The 22,632-nt window shown below is 44.1% G+C and overlaps 1 protein-coding gene across 1 annotated transcript; it reads left to right on the top strand.

Annotated features, from left to right (window-relative positions):
* Positions 1–17,060: 17,060 nt before the first annotated feature.
* On the top strand, positions 17,061–21,105 carry LOC137527406 (type-1 angiotensin II receptor-like). The gene is made up of 2 exons (XM_068247918.1): positions 17,061–17,775; positions 20,840–21,105. Exons 1-2 carry the CDS (start codon positions 17,061–17,063, stop codon positions 21,103–21,105), a joined length of 981 nt encoding a protein of 326 aa, XP_068104019.1.
* Positions 21,106–22,632: the final 1,527 nt, after the last annotated feature.

Genomic DNA, 22,632 nt, shown 5'->3' on the forward strand with positions numbered 1-22,632 from the left:
GTATTGTAGATAGATTGTATTTTAGGCAGTTTAGTTTGTGTGATTAGGGACTAGGGAGGGAGACTGTCATTGCTGCAGCTGCAGCCAGCAGCTAGGCCCTGTGCCTAGGCAAGGCAGCCTGCCCTGCTAAGTGCTCTAGTCTCTAGTTACCTGTGCTCTCACCTGTCCTACTGTACTGTACTACTACTTCTGTGTTAGATAGATTTGTACTATTTTGTAGTTAGCAAGGCCCAGCTTTATTGCTATACCTGTCCTGTATCTGCTCTCTGTAATCTAGTCACACCTGTTCTATTATTTAGCTAGATTCTTCTATTGTTTAGTTAGTAGTACTGTAGTGTACTCTAGTCTGTGTATAGGGATCGTCCGTTCCCGCGTTGCCTAGGGTCTTTGTGTGCGCAGTGCACGTCTGCGCTGTCCGTACCCTCTCGTTAGTGCTACACCCGTCCTATTGTTTATATTACTTCTATTGTGTATTCGCTGACTATACTGTACTGTAGTCTGTGTATAGGGACACCGTCAGTCAGCGTCAGCTAGGGTCTTTGTGTGCGCACTGCGCACTCTCTTATTAGCGCTACACCGATCTCTGCTGTAGAGTACACCTGTCCGTCACCTCACACACCCACCACCACCAGTCCCACTCCATTAAAGTACCCCACTTGTCCCACCTGCCTTTACATACATAAGTTTTTTTTTTCATTTGTATAATATTAAAAATATACGATGTCTGGCACTGGCAGCCGCGGTTTGGGCAGGGGCAGCAAGGGCAGCAAGGGCATCGCCAAGAGAGGAGGTCGTGGGCGTGGCAGCCGCGCCACCACCACCATGCGCAGTTCAGCGTCTGCACCAGTGGCTATTCCGCCATTAGCCACTGGCCGTGGACGCCTTGGCCGCCCAACAGCTGGGAGTCACGCTGCAGAGACACAGCAGCAGCAGCATGTGGCGCAGATGTTCCTCCCACCGCAAGGTCGTAGCCGTCCTATTGAGGAGAAGGACGCAGAATCTGTGGTGGAACTGATGGTGGATGAGCAGGCCACCATTAGCTCTGGAACCGAGTCCTCTACGCCCGCCACCACGGGGGGAGGAGTGCAGTTCGCCAGCCCCAGCGGGCGACACCAGCACTCTGTCACTCAGCACCTTCTTATCCCCAAGCACAGTGGGGTTATGGAGTGCTGTTGCGTCAGAATTGGAGGAGGAAGGAATGCTCATGGGCACTTTGGGGGATGATGCTTTGGACAGTCAGACAGTGGTGACTGTCCATCCGCCCATGCATGCAGAAGGGGAGTTTGTGGGATCCCAGCAGGACATGTTTGTGGAGGGGGAGGATGATGATGACAAGGTGAAGGACAGAGACTGGGTGGCAGGTCCTGGGAGTGGGGATGTCATCAGCTCTGAGGAGGAGGAGGAGGATGCGTCTGTGGGCCTTGCTAGAAGGATCAGCATCGCAGGCATGGGCAGGATCACAAGTGGGCGTGGTATGCAGGCCACACAGCGTGCTGATCCAGAGACGAGTTCTGCCACCTGCAACCAGTGCCGCCAGCAGCTCAACAGAGGGAAGGAGCCCTCTGCGTTTGGCACCACCTCTCTGGTCAACCATCTTGCGGGGAAACACTTTCATGAGCATGAGGAGTTCATGAAGTTGAAGGAAGCTGGCAGTGGCAGCGGCAGACCCGCCACCACTGCGAAGCCGTCGGCAGCAGCCACCCGCCCTCCTCCACCTCCTCCAGCAGCACCAGCAGGAGTGCGTCAGAAACGCACTGCTCCTCCTCCCTCTGCAACTCCTGCCGCCCACACTGAGGCCTGTTCTGGCAGCCAGTCCTCAGTGGCCTCCTCTGCTCCCTCCACTGATTCCCGTGCCAGCAAAAGGCGTCGCCAGACCCTGCTCAGCGACACCTTCCAGGGGTGGTCAGGGTTCTGCCTCCCAGCAGCCGTCGCGTGTGTCAGCTGAACGGCTTGCTGGCACGGGCCATGTGCTCCCAACTCCTGCCTTATTCCCTTGTGCAGGAGGGAAGCGACATGCGTGCGCTCCTGATGTGTGCAGCCCCCGATTGGCCAATCCCCAGCCAACATTATTTTGCACGCACGGCCATCCCTGCACTTCACCGCTCTGTGATGGCCAATGTCGGGAGAGGACTGGAGCACGCGGTGGGTCAACGGGTCCACGTCACCATGCCGGTTTGGGGCAGGCCGCTATCTGTCCTTCACCGCGCATTGGGTCAGCTTGGTGGAAGGGGGTGAGGAGGGGGGAGCAGCATCGGGCACTGTCAGAGCAGCAGCAGCACCAACAACGCAGTGGGTGGTGCCACCATGCAGGCTCTGCGGAATTGCAGCAGGTTCCTCTGATCCGCTTCCATCCTCCGGCACACCAGTCCAAACCCCCCGCCTCAGCAGCAGCGTGAAGCCCCGCCACTGCCAAGCGCTGCTGGCATTGGTCAGCTTGGGGAAGACCAAACTGACGTTTAACCATGTCCTGGCTAAACTCCGAGAGGAGGAGAGGAATTGGCTGACCCCCAGAGGCCTCAGAGTCGGAGAGGTGGTGTCCGACAATGGGGCAAACCTGGTTGCTGCAATCAGCAGGGGAGACCTGACCCACATCCCCTGCCTGGCGCACGTCCTGAACCTTGTAGTCCAAAAGTTCCTGCGGACCTACCAGGGGATGGACCGACTCCTTGAGGCGGCAAGGAAGGTTGTGCGTCATTTCCGGCACTCGCCTGCAGCCGTAGCAAGCCTGGAAGAGGTGCAGAAGGAGCTGCACCTGCCACAGCACCGGCTCATGATCGATGTTCCAACTCGCTGGAACTCCACCCTGGCGATGTTGGAGCGTCTGGTTGAACAGAGGCAGGCTGTCAGCCAGTACCTTGCATGAGCAACAGTTGCCTCCATCACTGCAACTGGGCGTGCCACCACCAATCTCCCGTCCATCATCTCCACGGAGGACTGGGGGCACATGCAGCAGGTGTGCTCAGTGCTGGCACCCTTCCTGCAGGCCACCAACATGGTAAGCAGGGACCATGCAATGGTGTGCGAGTGGGTCCCCTTGGTGTGTGTGCTGGACAGGGCCCTGTATGCACTGCTGGAAGAGGGAGCGGCAGCCTTGGACCAGCAGGAGCTCCAGGCAGCTTCACAGGCCACCTCTGAGGAGGAGGGCTTGGAGTTGGTGGAGGTCCCTGACCTTGCTGCTGATGAGGGGGAGCAGCAGAGCGCAGCTGGACTGGTGCGAGGTGGAGAGAGAATGAGGTTGAGGAGGCAGAGGAAGAGGAGGACAGCACTGTCGGCTCTGGGGCTGCCGATGATGTGCCAACAGACGTGGCCAAACTCTTCCCAATGGCAGCGCACATGCTGAGGTGCCTGTGCAAGGACCCAAGGGTGAACCAGATGAAGCAGAGGGAGGACATCTGGATCTGCATGATGCTGGACCCACGTCTGAAGGGGAAGCTCAGCCAGTTCCTGCCTGCAGGAGGAGACCGTGCACAACAAATGAGGGATTTGCAGCTGTCCCTTGTTGAGCGCTTGGAGGAAGCCTTCCCTCAGCCATCCACCCCCACTGTCCAGCCAGCACAGAGGCAGCAGCAGGTGCCTGCATCCACCAGCAGCAAGCGCACGTGCACCACAGACCTGCTGTCTCTGACCCAAGAGCTCTACATGAGTGTAGAGCTGCCAAGGACTAGAGAGGAGGTGCCTGCAGCAGCATCCTTCTCCAGTCACAGGCAGCGCTTGACCCGCATGGTGGCTGACTACATGGGGTCCTTCAGCGGGCTTGACAGCGTGGCCCCTGTTGATCCCATGGAGTATTGGGTCAAGCACCTGCCGATCTGGAGCGAGCTTGCGCAGTACGCCCTGGAAGTGCTCTCCTGCCCCCCTTCCAGCGTACTGTCAGAGCGTTGCTTCAGTGCAGCCGGTGGAGTCGTCACTGAGAAGCGATCTCGTCTGTCTCACAAGTCTGTGGACAGACTGACGTTTCTCAAAATGAACCAGGCTTGGGTGGAAGGCGAATTCCTGGCCCCTGTTGTCGGCGAGAGGGGGACATGAAGTGGCGCACACACACATTACACCTGCTGCTGCTGCTGTATTTCTTCCTGCTGTCTGTGTCTCCACTGCCAGGGAACACATTACAAGGTGCTGCTGCCCATGCGCCACCAGCTATTACACTCAAAAATAGCTGCATCCATTTGAAAAAAAAATTGTAATTAACCCATTCAGGTTCCGTCGTTTTCACGTGAGAAATGTTCACCTCCCATTCATTAGCCTATAACTTTATCACTACTTATCACAATGAACTGATCTATATCTTGTTTTTTCCGCCACCAATTAGGCTTTCTTTGGGGGGTACATTTTGCTAAGAGCCACTTTACTGTAAATGCATTTTAACAGAAGGAATAAGAAAAAAATGGAAAAATTCATTATTTCTCAGTTTTCAGCCATTATAGTTTTAAAATAATACATGCCTCCATAATTAAAACTCACGTATTGTATTTGACCCTTAGGTAAATATTTACATGTTTTTTTTTTTATTGTAATGTTTTTTGTTGTTTTTTTTACAGTAAACATTTTATTTGGGTAGTTTTGGGAGGGTGGGAGGTAAACAATAGGTTTGTAATGTAAACGTGTGTTGATTTTCATTTTTTTTAATTTTCAGTTGTAGTATTACTTTTTGGCCACAAGATGGCGGCCATGAGTTTGTTTACATGACGTCACACACACTTAGAGTGACACATCGGGGAGGGAACAGCCAGAAAAAGCACAGCTTCCGAGAGAAGCTGTCGCTTTTTCAGCGGGGGAAAGGAATCAGTGATCGGGCACCGTAGCCCGATTCACTGATTGCCTGGCTAACGAACCGCGGGCCGGGAGCGCGCATGCACGCGCGCGATCGGCCGCGGTAGTGCGCATGGTTCCTGGACGTAGTTTCTACGTCCAGGAACCAAAATAGGTTAATTTAGAGGTGTCCGGTTGAAAACTGTGCTGTCCCAATTGTGTATTGGACACAATGTGGGCTCCACGACCGCTGTCTGGAATCTCATGGTGTTTATTTACGGCCCTGGAACCACCGCTAGGACCCAGGGCCTATTATGTCTCGCTGCCTGCCCTCCTGCCAGTCTGCCACACATTCAACCTCCTCACGCTGCCTGCTGGCTGCTGTTGTATTTCCTCCTGCTGTCTGTGTCTCCACTGCCAGGGAACACATTACAAGATGCTGCTGGCCATGTGCCACCAGCTATTACGCTCCAAAATAGCTGCATCCATTTGAAAAAAAAATTGTAATTAATTTAGAGGTGTCCGGGTTGAAAACTGTGCTGTCCCAATTGTGTATTGGACACAATGTGGGCTTCATGACCGCTGTCTGGAACCTCATGCTGTTTATTTACGGCCCTGGAACCATCACTAGGACCCACGGCCTATTATGTCTCGCTGCCTGCCCTCCTGCCTGCTGCCACTCTGCCCCACACTCAACCTCCTCACGCTGCCTGCTGTTGTATTACCTCCTGCTGTCTGTGTCTCCACTGCCAGGGAACATATTACAAGGTGCTGCTGCCCATGTGCCACCAGCTATTACGCTCCAAAATAACCGCATCCATTTGAAAAAAAAAATTGTAATTAATTTAGAGGTGTCCGGGTTGAAAACTGTGCTGTCCCAATTGTGTATTGGACACAATGTGGGCTTCACGACCGCTGTCTGGAACCTCATGCTGTTTATTTACGGCCCTGGTACCACCGCTAGGACCCAGGGACTATTATGTCAGTCACATCACACTGCCTGACACACACTACTCCTCCTCCTGTAGCTGCATTGAGCTTCTGCTGTCTGTGTGCTGCTACCACTGCCAGGGAGAACAGAAGAAGAACTATTTTTTCTGCTGCCACCCACTCTCCTACCAGCTATTAAATTTACCACAATACAACTTGCAACTACTTCCTCCTCCTGCTGATGTCTGTGTTTTACCACCGCCAGGGTGCACAGAAAAAGCCGCTGTGACTTGCAATGTGCCACTACCTATTATGCCATCAAAACAAATATAACTATGGTGTTGTTATTAAAATAAAATATTTCCACAAATGAAGTAAAAAAAAAATATTACAAAAGAAAGGAAAACCAAGACACATAATATAATGATAGAGAAGAAGAGGAAAGAAGAAGAGGAAAGAAGAAGAGGAAAGAAGAAGAGGAAAGAAGAAGAAGAAGAAGAGGAAAGAAGAAGAAGAAGAGGAAAGAAGAAGAAGAAGAGGAAAGAAGAAGAGGAAAGAAGAAGAAGAAGAAGAAGAAGAAGAAGAAGAAGAAGAAGAAGAAGAGGAAAGAAGAAAAGGAAAGAAGAAGAGGAAAGAAGAAGAAGAAGAGGAAAGAAGAAGAAGAAGAAGAGGAAAGAAGAAGAAGAAGAGGAAAGAAGAAGAAGAAGAGGAAAGAAGAAGAAGAGGAAGAAGAAGAGGAAAGTGGAAGAAGAAGAAGAAGAAGAAGAAGAGGAAAGAAGAAGAATAAGAAGAAGAAGAGGAAGAGGAAAGAAGAAGAAGAAGAAGAGGAAAGAAGAAGAAGAAGAAGAGGAAAGAAGAAGAAGAAGAGGAAAGAAGAAGAAGAAGAATAAGAAGAAGAAGAGGAAAGAAAAAGAAGAAGAAGAAGAAGAAAGAAGAAAGAAGAAAGAAGAAAGAAGAAGAAGAAAGAAGAAAGAAGAAGAAGAAAGAAGAAAGAAGAAGAAGAAAGAAGAAGAAGAAGATATAGAAGAAGAAGATGAACAAGATGAAGAAGAAGATGATATATGTAACGATCGGTGTCAGCACGCAGAGAGAATCTGATTATTGGTGATCTGCAGTATCACCAAGAATGCAGATATATACCCGATTATTGATGATCTGCAGAATCACAGATAATACAGATATATTGCTAACCTCTGGACACCTATAGGTATGTGAGTGTTTGGTGTAACAGTAGTACTTTGAGTGAGGACCACCCGAGGATCAGGTGGTCCTTGGAAGTATGAGAAATACCTTCCTTGGGAAGTGCAGAGATCTTGCGGCAGCCTGAGACGTCCAAGGGGTAGAGTCCCAGGCTGAATAGCAAGAAGACCCGGTAGCTAGTGACTTCTGGAAGATGGGCGTCACAAGCAGGTCTGGAAACTAACACAGATCATAATACAGTTCCCTAGTCTTGGGTGCGAGGTCCGTGGTCTCAGCACCCTGGAACTAGTCTGGAGTATAACACAAATGATAACACAGTTCCCTAGTCTTGGGTGCGAGGTCCGTGGTCTCAGCACCCTGGAACTAGTCTGGAGTTCCCTAGTCTTGGGTGTGAGGTCCTTGGTCTCTACACCCTGGAACTAGTCTGAACAATAATACAATGATAAACAAAAGTAATCTGGCTCAGTGTGAATTCCCAGGTCCTCCTGGTTCAAACACACTGTAGGATCTGACTAAGGTCTGTATGCTTCCACGTAAGTGTTCGCAATGGCAGACAACCAGCAACTGGCAAGCAAGCTATATATATATACATACATATACATATATATACATATATATATATATATATATATATATATATATATATATGCAGGACTCTGCCGCCCGGGCCGAGCCACTCAGCCAATCAGGAGTCCAGCAGGAATCAGCTGATCGTTTTGATCAGCTGATCCATCTCCTGCTAGCATAAAGGTCCTGACTTCTGGCTCGCGCGCGTAGTTCTCCATCCAGGTGCACTAACAGACCCAGCCACACCAGACGCACGCTGCTGCGTGCAAACCGCCGCGTTGGACGCGGAAACAACCGCCTTGCTGTCAGTACATGCGGCGGTTTTTCCGCGATCTATCATATTATCAGACGCATGCTGGTGCGTTCAAACCGCCGCAGTGGACGCGGAGCCAGCCGCCTTGCTATCAATACACGCGGCGGCTTTTCCGCGTTTTCTCACAAACTAGAAGAAGAGGAAGAAGATATAGAAGAAGAGGAAGAAGAAGCAGATATAGAAGAAGAAAAAGATAATTGAAGAAGATACAAGAAGTAGAAGATGAAGAAGATTCGAGTAGAAGAAGATATAGAAGAAGAAGAAAAAGAAGAAGATATAGAAGAAGAAGAAGACGATGTAAATGAAGACTTCCAACAACCATTTTGGACACACCTTCTCATGCAAACACTTTTTATGAAGTTAATTTACAATTTTTGATACCTTTTTTATAACTACTACATCACCACATAATCACTAGATGTTTTTCTTCATAAAAAAAAGGTGGTTTCATGCATCATTGACCTCCAATACAAGTTTTACAAGCTATTTAAGGCCAGCTCAAATATTTTACTCGAATACAGACTCGGATAGTGACGTCGGATATCCGAGGTCGAATCGGATATTCGATTAACTCGAATATTGAACTTCGAGTGAATTCGGATAGTTTACTATCCGAATTCGACCAAACTCAAATAGGATAATGAGGTATCCGAGCAACACTCCCTGCCATCATTATGTACTAGCGTGTCACATGATGCTGCCATCGCTATGGAGATTGCCACTGGAAAGTGTCATTGCGTAAGTTAAACCCAATCGTTTCTTCGCCCGCACAAATCTATACTGAGGAAGGGAGACAGAGAAACAAGCCACGGGCCACATTCTAAAGGATTGCAGCCCGATCCTACAAAAGTTTGCTTACACCTGCTCTAGAGTGTAATGAAGGGAAACTTAAGAGATCAAATTTTAGTGAGGGCTCATATTTTTGATCAGAGTATTCAGTTCGTATTGTATGAAAACAGAGAAGTTGGTGGGTCCAATCGATCCATTGTCGAGAGATGGCCGCACTACTACAATGCCAAAATAAGTTTCTTACAACAGGTTTATTTTCTTAGAAGTTACAAAGATGTTGCAAATCTATTGGAGCAGAGGAAGTTGTTTTATGGTAATTCCACTTGAGGAAAAATGCAGTAGATTCAGTTCAGCTCCATATTTTGCAAGTTATTATAGCAAATTATTATGATTTATTGTATTTAGTGCCAACATCTTTCTATAGTGTTGTACATTGAACAAAACAGACAATAGTAGGAAGGAAGCATAGCTATCATGAGCAGTTCAGCACACTGTCCAATTAGGACATCCAGGAACACAAGTACAAATAGGCACAATCGATGTGTCATTTAAAAAATATCACCAATACAGGCACATGTTCATTCAATAAAATACACAAAAACAGGAAACACTATGTGGAGGTCGCTGCCCTTCTGAGCTTACGATCTTATTCCCACTTGCTTACTCCAAATGAATACAGTTGTAATACTTGAAAAGAAATGTAATCTGAGCTTACAGTCTGAGCTTACAGTTTCGGGAATTTGTGGCTGGCTCAAATTAGAAATGGAAAAAACATTTTTCATAACATTAAACCACAAAAATCCTGCAAACCACCATCTTCTATGTTAATAGCAAATTTCTCTGTCACTCCTTACGCAAGTCAGAAGCTCTGTAGACATTACATTATAGTAAATGCATTTATTTATAACTACATTACAGAAAGTTCCGAAATTATTCTGCTCCTGTTGCAATGGGGCAGATCAGCAACAAAAAATGTCTGCCTCAGCTGGCAGACATTTATATATTTAATTGGATTTTTAGCTTCTTGATTACAAACATTACAATAGCAGCAATAACAAACATTTGTATTTGCATTGCTTTTATATTAATTAGCCATTGTGACAAATGAGCAGCAAGTGCTGTGCTAATTCTAACTTCATTATTCTGACATTTTCCATTATAGCGATATATTCAGAAACTGATCTAGCAAAGCAGAAACCTTACCAATTATTTCTCATGTGCAAAGAGTGACATATTTAATCACTAGTCATAAGGATGGAGCACTGTTGTATCCCCAAGAATCCTTCTGCCCAATTATGATCTTCTTTGCACCTGTAAAAACAAAAATACTGCCAATCTTAGTTTTCTGTGTTACAGATATACGAGGTGAAGTACTCACAATCTAGTTCCTACCATAATCATATGTCTATATCATATAGTGTAGTGTATGTATTGTAGTCTAGGGCCAATTTAGGGGTAAGCCAAATAAACTAGCTTCACTTGCCCCCAGTGGGTCGGTGTCTTCTGTGCCCCTGCGCCCATGTTATCCAGAGCGCATTGGCAGGAGTACTTGCAGGTAGGTTCAGTATACTCCTGGTGACCGGGCACACGCCCCGTGCATGTGCAGAAGACAACGACCCACCAAGGGTCAGTGATACTTCAAAGCCTGCCAGTGGGACCCAGGAAAAGACTAAAGCTGTGGTGAGGGACAGAGTGACCACTAGGTGCTGGAAGAAGCCCCAGCTAAGTAAAGCTAGTTAATTGACTTCAGCTTGTATGCCCTTTACCATTGCATAAATATCATACATCTTCTTTGTTAAATGATCTGAACTTAAGAAGGTAAATATAAATTGAAATATAGAAGAAAAATGTCTAAGAACCAAATACTGTATTGGATTTTACAAACCTGTTTAAAAAAAATGTGATATTTTAAATGCTAATTCTATGTAGTACTGTCATGACTGCTATTTAGAATTTTGTGTTAAAAATTCCGCACTTAGACTAGGTAAACCGTGGTTAGTTGCATAATGCACACTTTAGAATGTGTGTGAACTGCAATGTCGACTGTACATAGACATTAATGCAAAGCCTGCATGCAGCAAGTTAGAATAAAGGGAACAGTTACAACACAGTACTGTTAACAGTCCCATAGATTTGTATGGGCACTGGGCAGTGAGTTGACATGCAGAATTATTCTGCAACGCAACTGATCACTGTGAACTAGCCCTAAAAAAAATATATAAGATACAATGCCAATATTCTTTTTACCATTAGCACTACTCATACAATTAATTATCTCAGTTTATAGTCACTACAGGTTTGATTTAACCAGCTGAGCGGTCTGGACGAGCTCAGCTCGTCCAACACCGCCAGCGGCTGCCGCTCAGGCCCTGCTGGGCCGATTTTAATGAAATAAAAAGCAGCACACGCAGCCGGCACTTTGCCAGCCGCGTGTGCTGCCTGATCGCCGCCGCTCTGCGGCGATTCGCCGCGAGCAGCGGCGAAAGAGGGTCCCCCCAGCCGCCTGAGCCCAGCGTAGCCGGAACAAAAAGTTCCGGCCAGCGCTAAGGGCTGGATCGGAGGCGGCTGACGTCAGGACGTCGGCTGACGTCGATGACGTCACTCCGCTCGTCGCTATGGCGACGATATAAGCAAAACAAGGAAGGCCGCTCATTGCGGCCTTCCTTGTTTATTCTGGGCGCCGGAGGCGATCGGAAGATCGCCTCCGGAGCGCCCTCTAGTGGGCTTTCATGCAGCCAACTTTCAGTTGGCTGCATGAAATAGTTTTTTTTTTATTTAAAAAAAACCCTCCCGCAGCCACCCTGGCGATTTAATCAGAACGCCAGGGTGGTTAAATATCTTAAATTGGGCTATGACTAATTATGCAAAACATGTGCTTTACTAATTTTAGCCCTGTTTTTAGAATATCTGTACACCCTCGTGCTCTGTACTTGTTGAAAATCTGCAGTTATAGTAAAAGGTGTTGAAGCAGAACTTACCAAAAAGGACGGGGAAGAAAACTCTTTAGAAGCAATGCAACCTTTTAGAAACAAATTGTTCAGATATGGATCAACACTCTGGGTCTCATTTACAAATTAGAAAAATCACAAATTACAATCGCTCACAGCATCCATGATTGTAGTGTGAGATGCCATCACATTCTGCCAATACAGGGCTAAGGCTCCAAAGAGCCCAGAATTGTAAACTCCCATGATTCTCTGCTCAGAATGAGCCACGACCAACTTTACTAAAATTAGTGGTTTTGCATGTCCCCCTATTCATTGCCAGGTACCACACTGTTTTGTGTGCAGGTGACCTGCATGATTTATCATAAAAATTACATAAAGCTTTGCAGTGTGATGCCTGAGAATGCTTTTTAAAAAAACTCTGTGCATGTGAAGTAGAGATGGCTCAAACCTCAGATTTTGGGTTCGGGGACCGCTGATGCAAACTTCCACAAAAGTTGGAGTTCGGGCAAACCGCCATAGACTTCAATGGGCAGGCGAATTTTAAAACCTACAAAGTGTTTCTAGCCACAAAAGTGATGGAAAAGTTGTTTCAAGATGTCTAACACCTGGAGGGGGGCAAGCCAGAGTAGGATAAATGACAAAAGTCCCTGGGAAAATTACGTATTTGATGCAGAGTAGGGTTATAATCCCTAAAGTGCAGAAATCACATTGCATTCCTAAATTGGAAGCATAAAGTGCTTTAAAACATCTTGCGTGTGTATACATTGATCAGGTAGTGTGTATGGTATAGTAAGTTAAATCATACAAATACAGTGGATAGATATGCACTGGTATAATACAGTGTGTTGGGCCTGGCACAGTACAGCAAGGGCTAGCTGCGACAGACAGGGCTGTATCTATAGCAAAGAAATGAACAGCGCTACTTAAAAACAGATGAATGCTTACCTGCAAAAAAGTGCAGACCCCACTCATGGGACACAAATACACAATGAGCACACATACAACCTGTCTACCACTTGGAGGATGTTAGTTTCCACTAACAGCTTGCATGCAATTTGTTAGGTACTCGTCCCTCCCACTGTCGAAGAAGTCTTTCCTCCATGGGAGGGGACCTAACACTAACTAATTCCTACCTATGCATATGCATAGCCTGGGCGCGCTACCAGTAAAATTAAGAATTGCGCAGAAAAAGTGGAATCAGCGCATCACCAGGCCGCCTCTGAATGGCCTCAGCTCAGAGATGCGCTGAGCCCCCCCAGAGACTACAAACGCACCTTGAACCCAAACAGAGGCTCTGCATATACACCAAAGAAAAACTAACAAGTGGGAGCAGCTGACCAGAATTAAATCAAACATAGCAAAGAAATGAACAGCGCTACTTAAAAACAGATGAATGCTTACCTGCAAAAAAGTGCAGACCCCACTCATGGGATACAAATACACAATGAGCACACATACAACCTGTCTACCACTTGGAGGATGTTAGTTTCCACTAACAGCTTGCATGCAATTTGTTAGGTACTCGTCCCTCCCACTGTCGAAGAAGTCTTTCCTCCATGGGAGGGGACCTAACACTAACTAATTCCTACCTATGCATATGCATAGCCTGGGCGCGCTACCAGTAAAATTAAGAATTGCGCAGAAAAAGTGGGATCAGCGCATCACCAGGCCGCCTCTGAATGGCCTCAGCTCAGAGATGCGCTGAGCCCCCCCAGAGACTACAAACGCACCTTGAACCCAAACAGAGGCTCTACATATACACCAAAGAAAAACTAACAAGTGGGAGCAGCTGACCAGAATTAAATCAAACATAGCAAAGAAATGAACAGCGCTACTTAAAAACAGATGAATGCTTACCTGCAAAAAAGTGCAGACCCCACTCATGGGATACAAATACACAGTGAGCACACATACAACCTGTCTACCACTTGGAGGATGTTAGTTTCCACTAACAGCTTGCATGCAATTTGTTAGGTACTCGTCCCTCCCACTGTCGAAGAAGTCTTTCCTGTATCTATGCAGTGTCACACACAAAGAGAGATATGGTATAGTAAGTTAAATTACACAAATACAGTGGAAAGATATGCACTGGTAATACAGTGTGCTGGGCCTGGCACAGTACAGCAAGGGCCAGCTACAACAGACAGGGCTGTATCTATGCAGTGTCACACACACGAAAAAAAACATCAGAAGAGTATTAGCCCTCAAAAGAGCTTTTTGGGGTGCTTTCAGCAACAAATTTAAGCGAGGAGCAAGCTAACAAGAGCCTAACTAACGCTTTCCCTATCTACAACAATGTCTCTCCCTTCCTCTCACTACAGTAGCAGACAGAGACTGAGAACATGGCCGACGCTGCTGCATTTTTATAGGGGGGGGGGGGGCGGGGGTCCAGGAGGGAGTGCATGCTGATTGGCTGCCATGTGTCTGCTGACTGTGATGTAGAGGGTCAAAGTTTAGCCCAATAACGACGAGTTATAGGGGGTGGGTCTAATGCTAATGTCTTTGCTACCCGCCGCAGACACAGACAACGGAAATACGCGTGAACTACCCGCCGGGCGAACCGTTCGAGCCATCTCTAATGCGAAGTGGGGCTCCATCAAAAAGAAATATTTTTTAATATAAGGCAAAAACTTTATTATCCCCTTTTCCACTATTCAGGTTGGGTGGCTTTCTGACTGATATTAGTCATGCATACGCAAAATAAAGGCGGTAGGAAATTTGGGTGCTGGGAAACAGCCGATAGTAGAAGAAGCATAGTGGGAGACATAGCAGAGCTTTCAAACAAAACTTGTACCTGAATGATTTATTTGCATTGATGTGCAGAGCTCCAATAACTGAACTAAAATTACAGAACTAGCACTCACTACAGGCAAAGGGGGGTGTTGCACCTGAAATGTAAGCCAACAGAGGCAATGCAGAGCCCCTCCGGAACTAAATACATGCCTTGAATGCAAATCAGATGAAAATTATGTGCTAATTCTAATCTAAAAATTTGGAAGTGAATGTGAAGCAGTGAATGCTGCTAGCCATTAGTATACTTACGTTCAATATGCATAGTGGGAAACATGGCAGCGCTTTCAAACAAAACTTATACCTGAATGATTTATTTGCATTGATGTGCAGAGCTCCAATAACTGGAGTAAATTACACAACTAGCACTCAATACAGGCAAAGGGGGGTGTTAGCTTCAGTGATAATGTGTGCACAAATTATTACCTAATAGACTTCCCCACGGCGGTGACTTACCCCCTCGGGGAAGACCTAACACTAATCTAACGATAAAAACATAATATTCCTCGTGCTGCTTATCATAAATGGTATACACATTTCATAAAACAGCGAGGAGAACGCCAGCGCATAGCACTAAGGCTGCATCTGAAATGACCACCAGCTCAGTGTGCAGCACCTAAATAGATTTTCTGCACACTTCGCATTCAATTCAGATGCAAATCATATGCAAATCTGCTACTACTTATCATGCAAACAGGAAACTCAGGAGGAGGGGCTGGGAGCAGCTAACCTGACAATTACATAGTTACAAATTTAGGGAAAGGTGGGAGGGAAAGGCTGAGCATCCCTAAACACATGTTGCAATGTTGCATGTAACTGTCAGGTTAGATGCAATATGGAGTATAGATAAACACAGAAAAAGAAAAGAAAAGAATATTGGAATATAAATTTAGATGACGTGAATTTTAATAAAATATTTTAAAAACCAAGTGTGTATTTCATTAAAAAAATATTTACAGAGTGCCAGGTTTTTTGGTATTTACATTTCAACCTTTATGGTCATTCGAATGCATATTTGTGTGGGAGTCTTTGTAACTTGGAATTGGCCCACATTGTTGTCAGCTTACTATCAGAGAAGTAGCTTTCACTGTACGTAGTAGGGTGAAATGTCAGTATCTGAAAACAGGGTTAAAATCAATCATAATTTTGATTTGACAACCAAAATTATAGAACAGACCTGCAGGCACAAGATACAACAATGCCGACTCGCACTATCAGTTGTCATCTGAATAAAACGTGATGCTATGGCAGAAGACGCAAGAGGAGTGTGCATTTGATAAAGGCGCATGTAAAAAAAAAATGGCACAGGATAAAGCCGGTAGTAGAACACCACTTAGGAGAAAACTCAGCAGAAAAATGTATTTGCATATGGGCCCTTGATTGTTACAGAAAGTAGATAACATAAATTATGTCCCTAAAGTTACAAAGCTAAGGCTAGGATCATTAAGAGTAAGATTAGTATGAATGTAGAGTCACAACCACTCAGTCAGTTTTATTTTCTTCCTTAAATAGATTTCAACTGGCTAATCAGAGACTCACTAACGCACAAACATTAGCAGAAAGCAGACCATAAGAATGGTCTCTTACCTGCCCAGATCAAGTGGCTGGTACATACAGGTGTCCAGGTACAAATTTGTGTGGCAAAACATGGTCTTACACATAAGGCCAATAATTGGCAGCATGAGTGTTTGCTTTGCAATAAACAGGTGCAAAAATATGAGCATTTTCATGTGAAAACTAATTATATGCCAAACAGCCAATTTAAGCCTGAGTAGTCCCCACATCACTGCTAATTTCTGCTTAGCCTGACTACCTGGCTTGCTGCAGACCTCTCTCTGCCTCTCTGAGAACCTACCTGGTTCCTGACCTATGATTTGTCACCTGCTCTGTTGCTCACAATTGCTTGTCTGAAAATCCACCTAGTTAGCCATCTCTGCTCTTCTAACTACCAGCTTTGTTAATGACTTGCCATTCGGCTGACAACCTACATAGTTTCTGGACAATGAGTCCTGTTCTGCTATGCTGTCTCTAAAAGTCAAGGTATGTCACAGAATCATAGACATGAGCTTAAGAAGCCATCTTCATGTAAACGTTATAAAATATTTCCTATTAGAATCTGCTCTCTTGTGCGGCCATATTTGAGAAACTGTTTGCCAATTTTGTAGTTTATACATTATAAAAATTCAGTCATTTTACAAATCTTGTCATTTTCACATCCATTTGCAGACAATACTCATAAACCTACAGAATTGATTTTGAGCAACTTTGGTGATAAGGTCGTATTTATATAATGAGTTTTTTACATAGATTTCTGTACTGGGTATCACACAAACTCAAATGCCACCATATGTGTTCCTGTCTAGATTCAACTGGTTCTAGTCTTCTGACACATGATTATATCCTAGTACGGCATTTACAGGGCAGTTATTACAAGAGATATTTCCAGATAATGCTTCTAATGACTTGTAGGCTGTCAGGATTATGCCGTCATTTCCCCGTAATTAGTCCCTTGAGTTCACATGATTCTCTTGCAGTAGAGTATAAAAGGAGAATAGTCCTTCATTCCCACTAATATAGCAAGGCTATTTCTTTGAGAATACAATACTGGAATTATTTTTTTTTCTTTAAAAAAAACCCAACTTATTTGAAGACCAACTTTTTTATATTTGAACGAAGTATAACAATGGATGAATATCATATTTGCAATGCTAGAAAATAAACTGAAGATCTGTGAGCAGTCTAACTTTTAAGGAGCAACTTCGCCACACGACGACATGTATCAGAACGACACAGACTATTGTAATGTGAGAATTTATTTCCAGTTCTGCGCTTCAGTCAGGAGCATTTTAATAATGCCAGGCCTGATGATAAATTTTCTCATCTTGATAGCTGTCTTCATGTGTCTCCAAAGCAAAAAGAATTTAATCAAGAACAGCATTGTAGCTTATGTTGTGGGCAGCACAGTTTTCAACATTGTAAATCTTCTTTCTTGGCCTTTGATGATCGACTGGAGGATTTACCACAAATGGCGTTTCAGTTCCCCAATGTGTGAGCTAATGGTTTATGTAAAGCAAACAGCAAGTACTGTTTCTTTTTATTATGTCTCCTGTATTTCCTTCTCAATTTACATTGCCATCGTCTTTGGATTTAAAGTAGATGAACGGAGATTGTTCACCGTGTTTCAGCTCTTCTTTCCGTGTTTTGTGCTGATGAGTGAAGAGTTGATAGAACATATGCTTGGATTGAAAGACTCCCATTATGATCTGATCTATGAAACATGCTTCACCATCATCAATGACCAAACCATGAAGATCAGAATGCTATGTAAAATCCTGCTTGGTCTTCCACTTACTGCATATTTTTACCTTCATATACTGCTCACAATCTTCAGAAGTGCCCGCATAATGCAGAGGAGTCAGGCTGCCAATAAAAAACTGGCAAAAATGTTCTCATCTATCTGTTTAATAACCTTCCTGGCACATATACCAGGTAAGACTTCCACTCGCAAGCCGAGAACTGATTTATTTTGGATACATGACTTTGTTAAAATGAAAAATGAATTTGAAGTTTCACAATGACAGATGTTGTTCCCAAAATGGTAGGCAGCTGGTATCTCATACTTGCAAGGATCAGGAAGAGTTGGAATATATGTTGTCTGATAGTAGCAGACTTGTCTCTGATACGTACAAGGATCAGGAAGAGTTGGAATGCACGTTTTTTATAGTAGGCTATCGGTATCTGATACTTGCAAGGATCAGAAAGAGTTGGAATGTATGCTGTTTGAAAGCAGGAAACTGGTATTTGATACATACAAGGATCAGAAAGAGTTGAAATGGACTGTATGTTGTTTGATAGTAGGTAGCTGGTATTTGATACTGGCAAGGATCATGAAGAGTTGAAATGTATGTTTTTTGATAGCAGGAAACTGGGATCTGATACTTGCAAGGATCAGGAAGATTGGAATGTATGTGGTTTGATAGTAGGCTACCAGTATCTGACACTAGCAAGTTTCAGGAACAGTTGGAATAGCAAATAGTCTAGTATTGTCTAATAGTCGCATGCACCCAAATTGTCTGCTTCCCAAGCAGGGTGGTCAAAATACGTCTCTTGCCAATTTCATTAAAATTCTTTGCTGATGTCTACAAATCAATGTGTTCACAAGTAATGTTGACATACAAAGTATTTGGGAGTTCTAAAAATGGGATTTATAGTAATACCATAACAGGATTAGGCAACAGCACAAAACTGTATATTAAAGGATTTACATCTATCGTGTTTTCATCCAAGCGAAATAAAATGGCCAGTCTCTAATGCTGTACACAGGTTTTCGGGGGTTTTTTTTTGTTTGTTTGTTTTTTGCTTTACCAAGTCTGTCAACATATCAGTCACCAACAGTTAGGGCTACATAATTTGGTGGGCCAGCACCTGTAATGCCTATCCTCTAGCCCAGTGATTTGCAAACTTGGCTCTCCAGCTGTTAAGGAACTACAAGTCCCACAATGCATTGCAGGAGTCTGACAGCCACAGTCATGATTCATAAAGGCAAATGCATTGTGGGACTTGTAGTTCCTTAACAGCTGGAGAGCCAAGTTTACAGATTACTGCTCTAGCCTCAGGGTACTGGACCATCATCTGAGCCAAGAGCCTGTCAACCAAGCTGGGTGGTGGGTCTTCATACTATAGTTGATGCATATGGTGGTTTGCTTGTACCTTTGTTTTAAAAATTTAACATGGATGTTGCAGATGATGATAATTTTTTCTAAAGGAGAGATAGAAAATAATTCTCTAAGAGCAAAGATCTAGCAAATAGACCTGACAGAGGGCTACAGTTTTTCCTGATATGCAACTTCCTATTCATCATCCTTCTGCTTGTCCCTGCTTTCACCCCAACCTAACTATAATTCTTTTATATTTACATACATTGACATCTTCCATAGTAATTTTACATAGTGCCCAAAGTTATGTGTCTAAGCGTCCCTCAGAGGAGCTCACAATAACATCCCTATTATGGTAATTTGCAGTCTTATGATCTTATTTTAGTCCAAAGATCAACCTATCAGCATGTTTTTGAAAAGCAGGACGAAACCAGAGTACTTAGAGGAAGCTCCTGCGTACAGGTACACTTCAATGTGCCAAACTTTTGGTGGAGTTGCGGCCATCTGTGGTGGTATTTTGCTGACCATATTCCCATGGGCTTTCATTGACTTGTGTGCAACCATTAAATACCTGCAAATGTTCACTTTGGTAAACTGAACAGTATAATAAAAAAAATTAAACCATACTTCAGCAGACAAATATTGTTGAATATTTTCATGCTCTTCTTTGTGCCAATTTTAGCTTTATAGATAGCTGCCATGTTCAGTATCAAACATTATAGCAGCAGGGACAGATATATTATACCAGAAAAAAACACACACACACACACACACCTTATATATAGATAGATAGATAGATAGATAGATAGATAGATAGATAGATAGATAGAGAGAGAGAGAGAGAGAGAGAGAGAGAGAGAGAGATAGATAGATAGATAGATAGATAGATAGATAGATAGATAGATAGATAGATAGATAGATAGATAGATGATTGACTCAAGTATAGGCAGAGGGTAGCCACCTGTACAATGTGGAGTAAATGACTGCCACATATTACAGTACACATGATAGCATAGCATAGTAGTTGACAGTCACCACCATGTACTACAGTACACCTGATATCATTACAAATGTTATTACTTGTTCTACTTACATAACAAGTGCATTCTACTGTCCATATTTTGATTTCAGTGAATCTTATTTAGTAACTAAAGAGAAAACAGTTTCAGGCATTTTCCATCTTTATTGTCTCTTACTGAAGCCAATCCTGATGTAATTTCCACCCTTACTGTTTTTTTTTCTCCTATAAACTGTGCTGTCATATCTAGCTTGCGTTGTAAACACATGTGAGCACAGCATAGATTGTATTTCAGCAGCTTGACACTGAACTGCCCTCAGCCAATCAGTGAGGAGCAGGAATGTGGGAGGGGAGAGAACAGGTTCTCCTCGGCAGTGTACCAAATAGAGCTAGGCTGACTGGCATAAGATTAATTACAGCAGAAACATTTACAATTATATTAGGATGTTTGCAATGCAGAGTCAGGTTCTAGAATGCACAATAAGCAGTAAATGGAATTTGATTTTATGGCTGACAACCACACTTTAAAAGGTGGCTAAAATGGAGTTAGCAACATTTGAACTGTCAAATTTAAGTTTAATTTAAAACTGCTACTGATCTACTGTATATAAATATGTTTGTTCCTGCACATCTAAATAATGGCCACTTTACTGTTGTGCCCTCATTGCCCAAATACTGAAAATAATAAGACATCCATCTGCTCATTGCCATTATGGAGCAGAATCTATTTGCAAAATGAATGCACAGAGGTAGGAAGGATGTTTGGTCCAAAAAAAAAAAAAAGCAGAAAGCAGTGTTTCAGTGCACAGTAATGACAATAAAGCTTCAATCTAAAGTAATGTGTATATATCTTTAATATTTGCTATCTTTTTTTTTTCAGGAGGAATTTTACCGCTCATTGCAGATAAAAATATTTGTCTGGAAACTGCGACTGAATTTTTGTTTGATTTGCCTATTTTCACCAATCCCATAATTCTCTTCTGCATGAACAAAGAGCTGCGGGAACAATGCAAGAAGCTGATTGGTATACAAGGCAGCTCCAAGTCAAAGAAATCACACAATGATTTGGTGGCCACAACTGAAGAATCCCAAAAAAGTGGAAGCAGCTCCAAAGAGTCAAGACTGGAATCAATATCATCTACTTAACAGAAACAGCACTTGAATGATTTGCATATATGCTACTATGAAAGAGAATGAAATCATTTGTATACCAGATGTAATAAGTGACTCTAGGTTTATAGCTTATATGTTTCTATTTACCTATCTCTACATGGTTGTATTCACAGTGAAGTAAAATTTCTGTGTTTCGATCATTATTATTAAAAACACATAGTATATAAAGTTGCATAAACAATTCTCGGATATACAGTAGATAATACACAATTAAAAACATCAGCTAATAAAGTACAGTACAAGCACAGTGCTGGATCAAACAAGGAGAAAGTTTTGGCCTTTTAAAGGGAACCTTAAAGTACACCTGAATCCATAAAAAAACATGACAATTAATTACCTTATTAGGTTTTCACTCGCTGTCATATCAGGCTCTTCTGCTCCCGTGCTCTTCTGTAATTACGCATCTCAATTTCTGCATGCGCACAGTAATTGCACTGACCCTCTACTTCCTTCCGGGGTAGCACCAACTCCTGTAATACATTCGTTACATCCATTCTTTGGTGTAGAGCAGTGGACAGGCTGCAATGTTCCTGATTGCCACACACGCAATATTTGTACCGCTGGTACACTAGATGAAGATTCAAAATGTATCCATATACCCGGCTTTGCCTGCGGTCACGCTTCACAGCTCTCCTGCTGCGTAGTGAGAGCTGCGAGACAGGCGGTAACTATGCCTTTAGCAACGACGAAGGAGAAGGTGGAGAGATCATAAAGGCGGCGAAGGGGATAAACTGCCGCTTCCTCTCCACCGCATCGACATTCTGTCAGAAGTTGAAGATCACAGAACGGCAGAACGGGGGCACCATTGGTCAAATAGGGGCAGCCCCCTGCAGCCACCCTGTGCCCACTCCATCACAGAACGATCCTCCGGTTCCCCGGGGGTGCTCCCTTGTGAAACACATCGCAATAAAATTTTAAATACAGCCTTTGCATATCATTGTGGTTAACACAACCCTGCCTTGCTAGCTGTTCTTATCTCCTACTACACTCACAGCCGGGTATTCCGGCTCGTACCGGCCTGAACGCAGAAAAATGTTTACACGACCACTGCAGCATGTTCCAAACAGTCAACCATCGTAGAATCCTGATCGGATCACCATCCAAGACCGCAAGGATACCCGTGCAAGTCAGGTTCCTAGCATAAGAGGGACATAAGCATGACAGCTGGAAAATCTATGTAGGTTTCTTCAGCCTCGACAACCAGGTGAGACCTTTCCTATAGGGTGTAGAGCCCTCACCTACTAGTATCACAGTATGCGCTTTTTCTCCCTTCTGTTTCCATATCCAGCACTGTACTATACAGGTAGCAGCACCTGTGATACAAGGGGACCTGCAGATCGCTCTCTGATAGTCAACTCTACAACTAGAACCCACAAGTATAGAGTCAGTTAGCAGATAAGCATCTGGGAAGGACATTTCATTTCCAAGTTGGGAATTTATGGGGGTGTGCACCAGTATTTTAGTTTTATTCTGAGTAAGAAATGGTCGAATGAGGGAAAT

The sequence above is a fragment of the Hyperolius riggenbachi genome, chromosome 8 (genome assembly GCF_040937935.1).
Source record: "Hyperolius riggenbachi isolate aHypRig1 chromosome 8, aHypRig1.pri, whole genome shotgun sequence".
Classification (NCBI taxonomy): domain Eukaryota; kingdom Metazoa; phylum Chordata; class Amphibia; order Anura; family Hyperoliidae; genus Hyperolius; species Hyperolius riggenbachi.

Bases quoted from the DNA above. Each gene is read 5' to 3' on its own strand.
- LOC137527406 (XM_068247918.1), top strand. From the start codon at position 17,061: ATGTATCAGAACGACACAGACTATTGTAATGTGAGAATTTATTTCCAG. The intron at 17,776-20,839 runs GTAAGACTTCCA...TTTTTTTTTCAG, and splicing joins CTTCCTGGCACATATACCAG to GAGGAATTTTACCGCTCATT.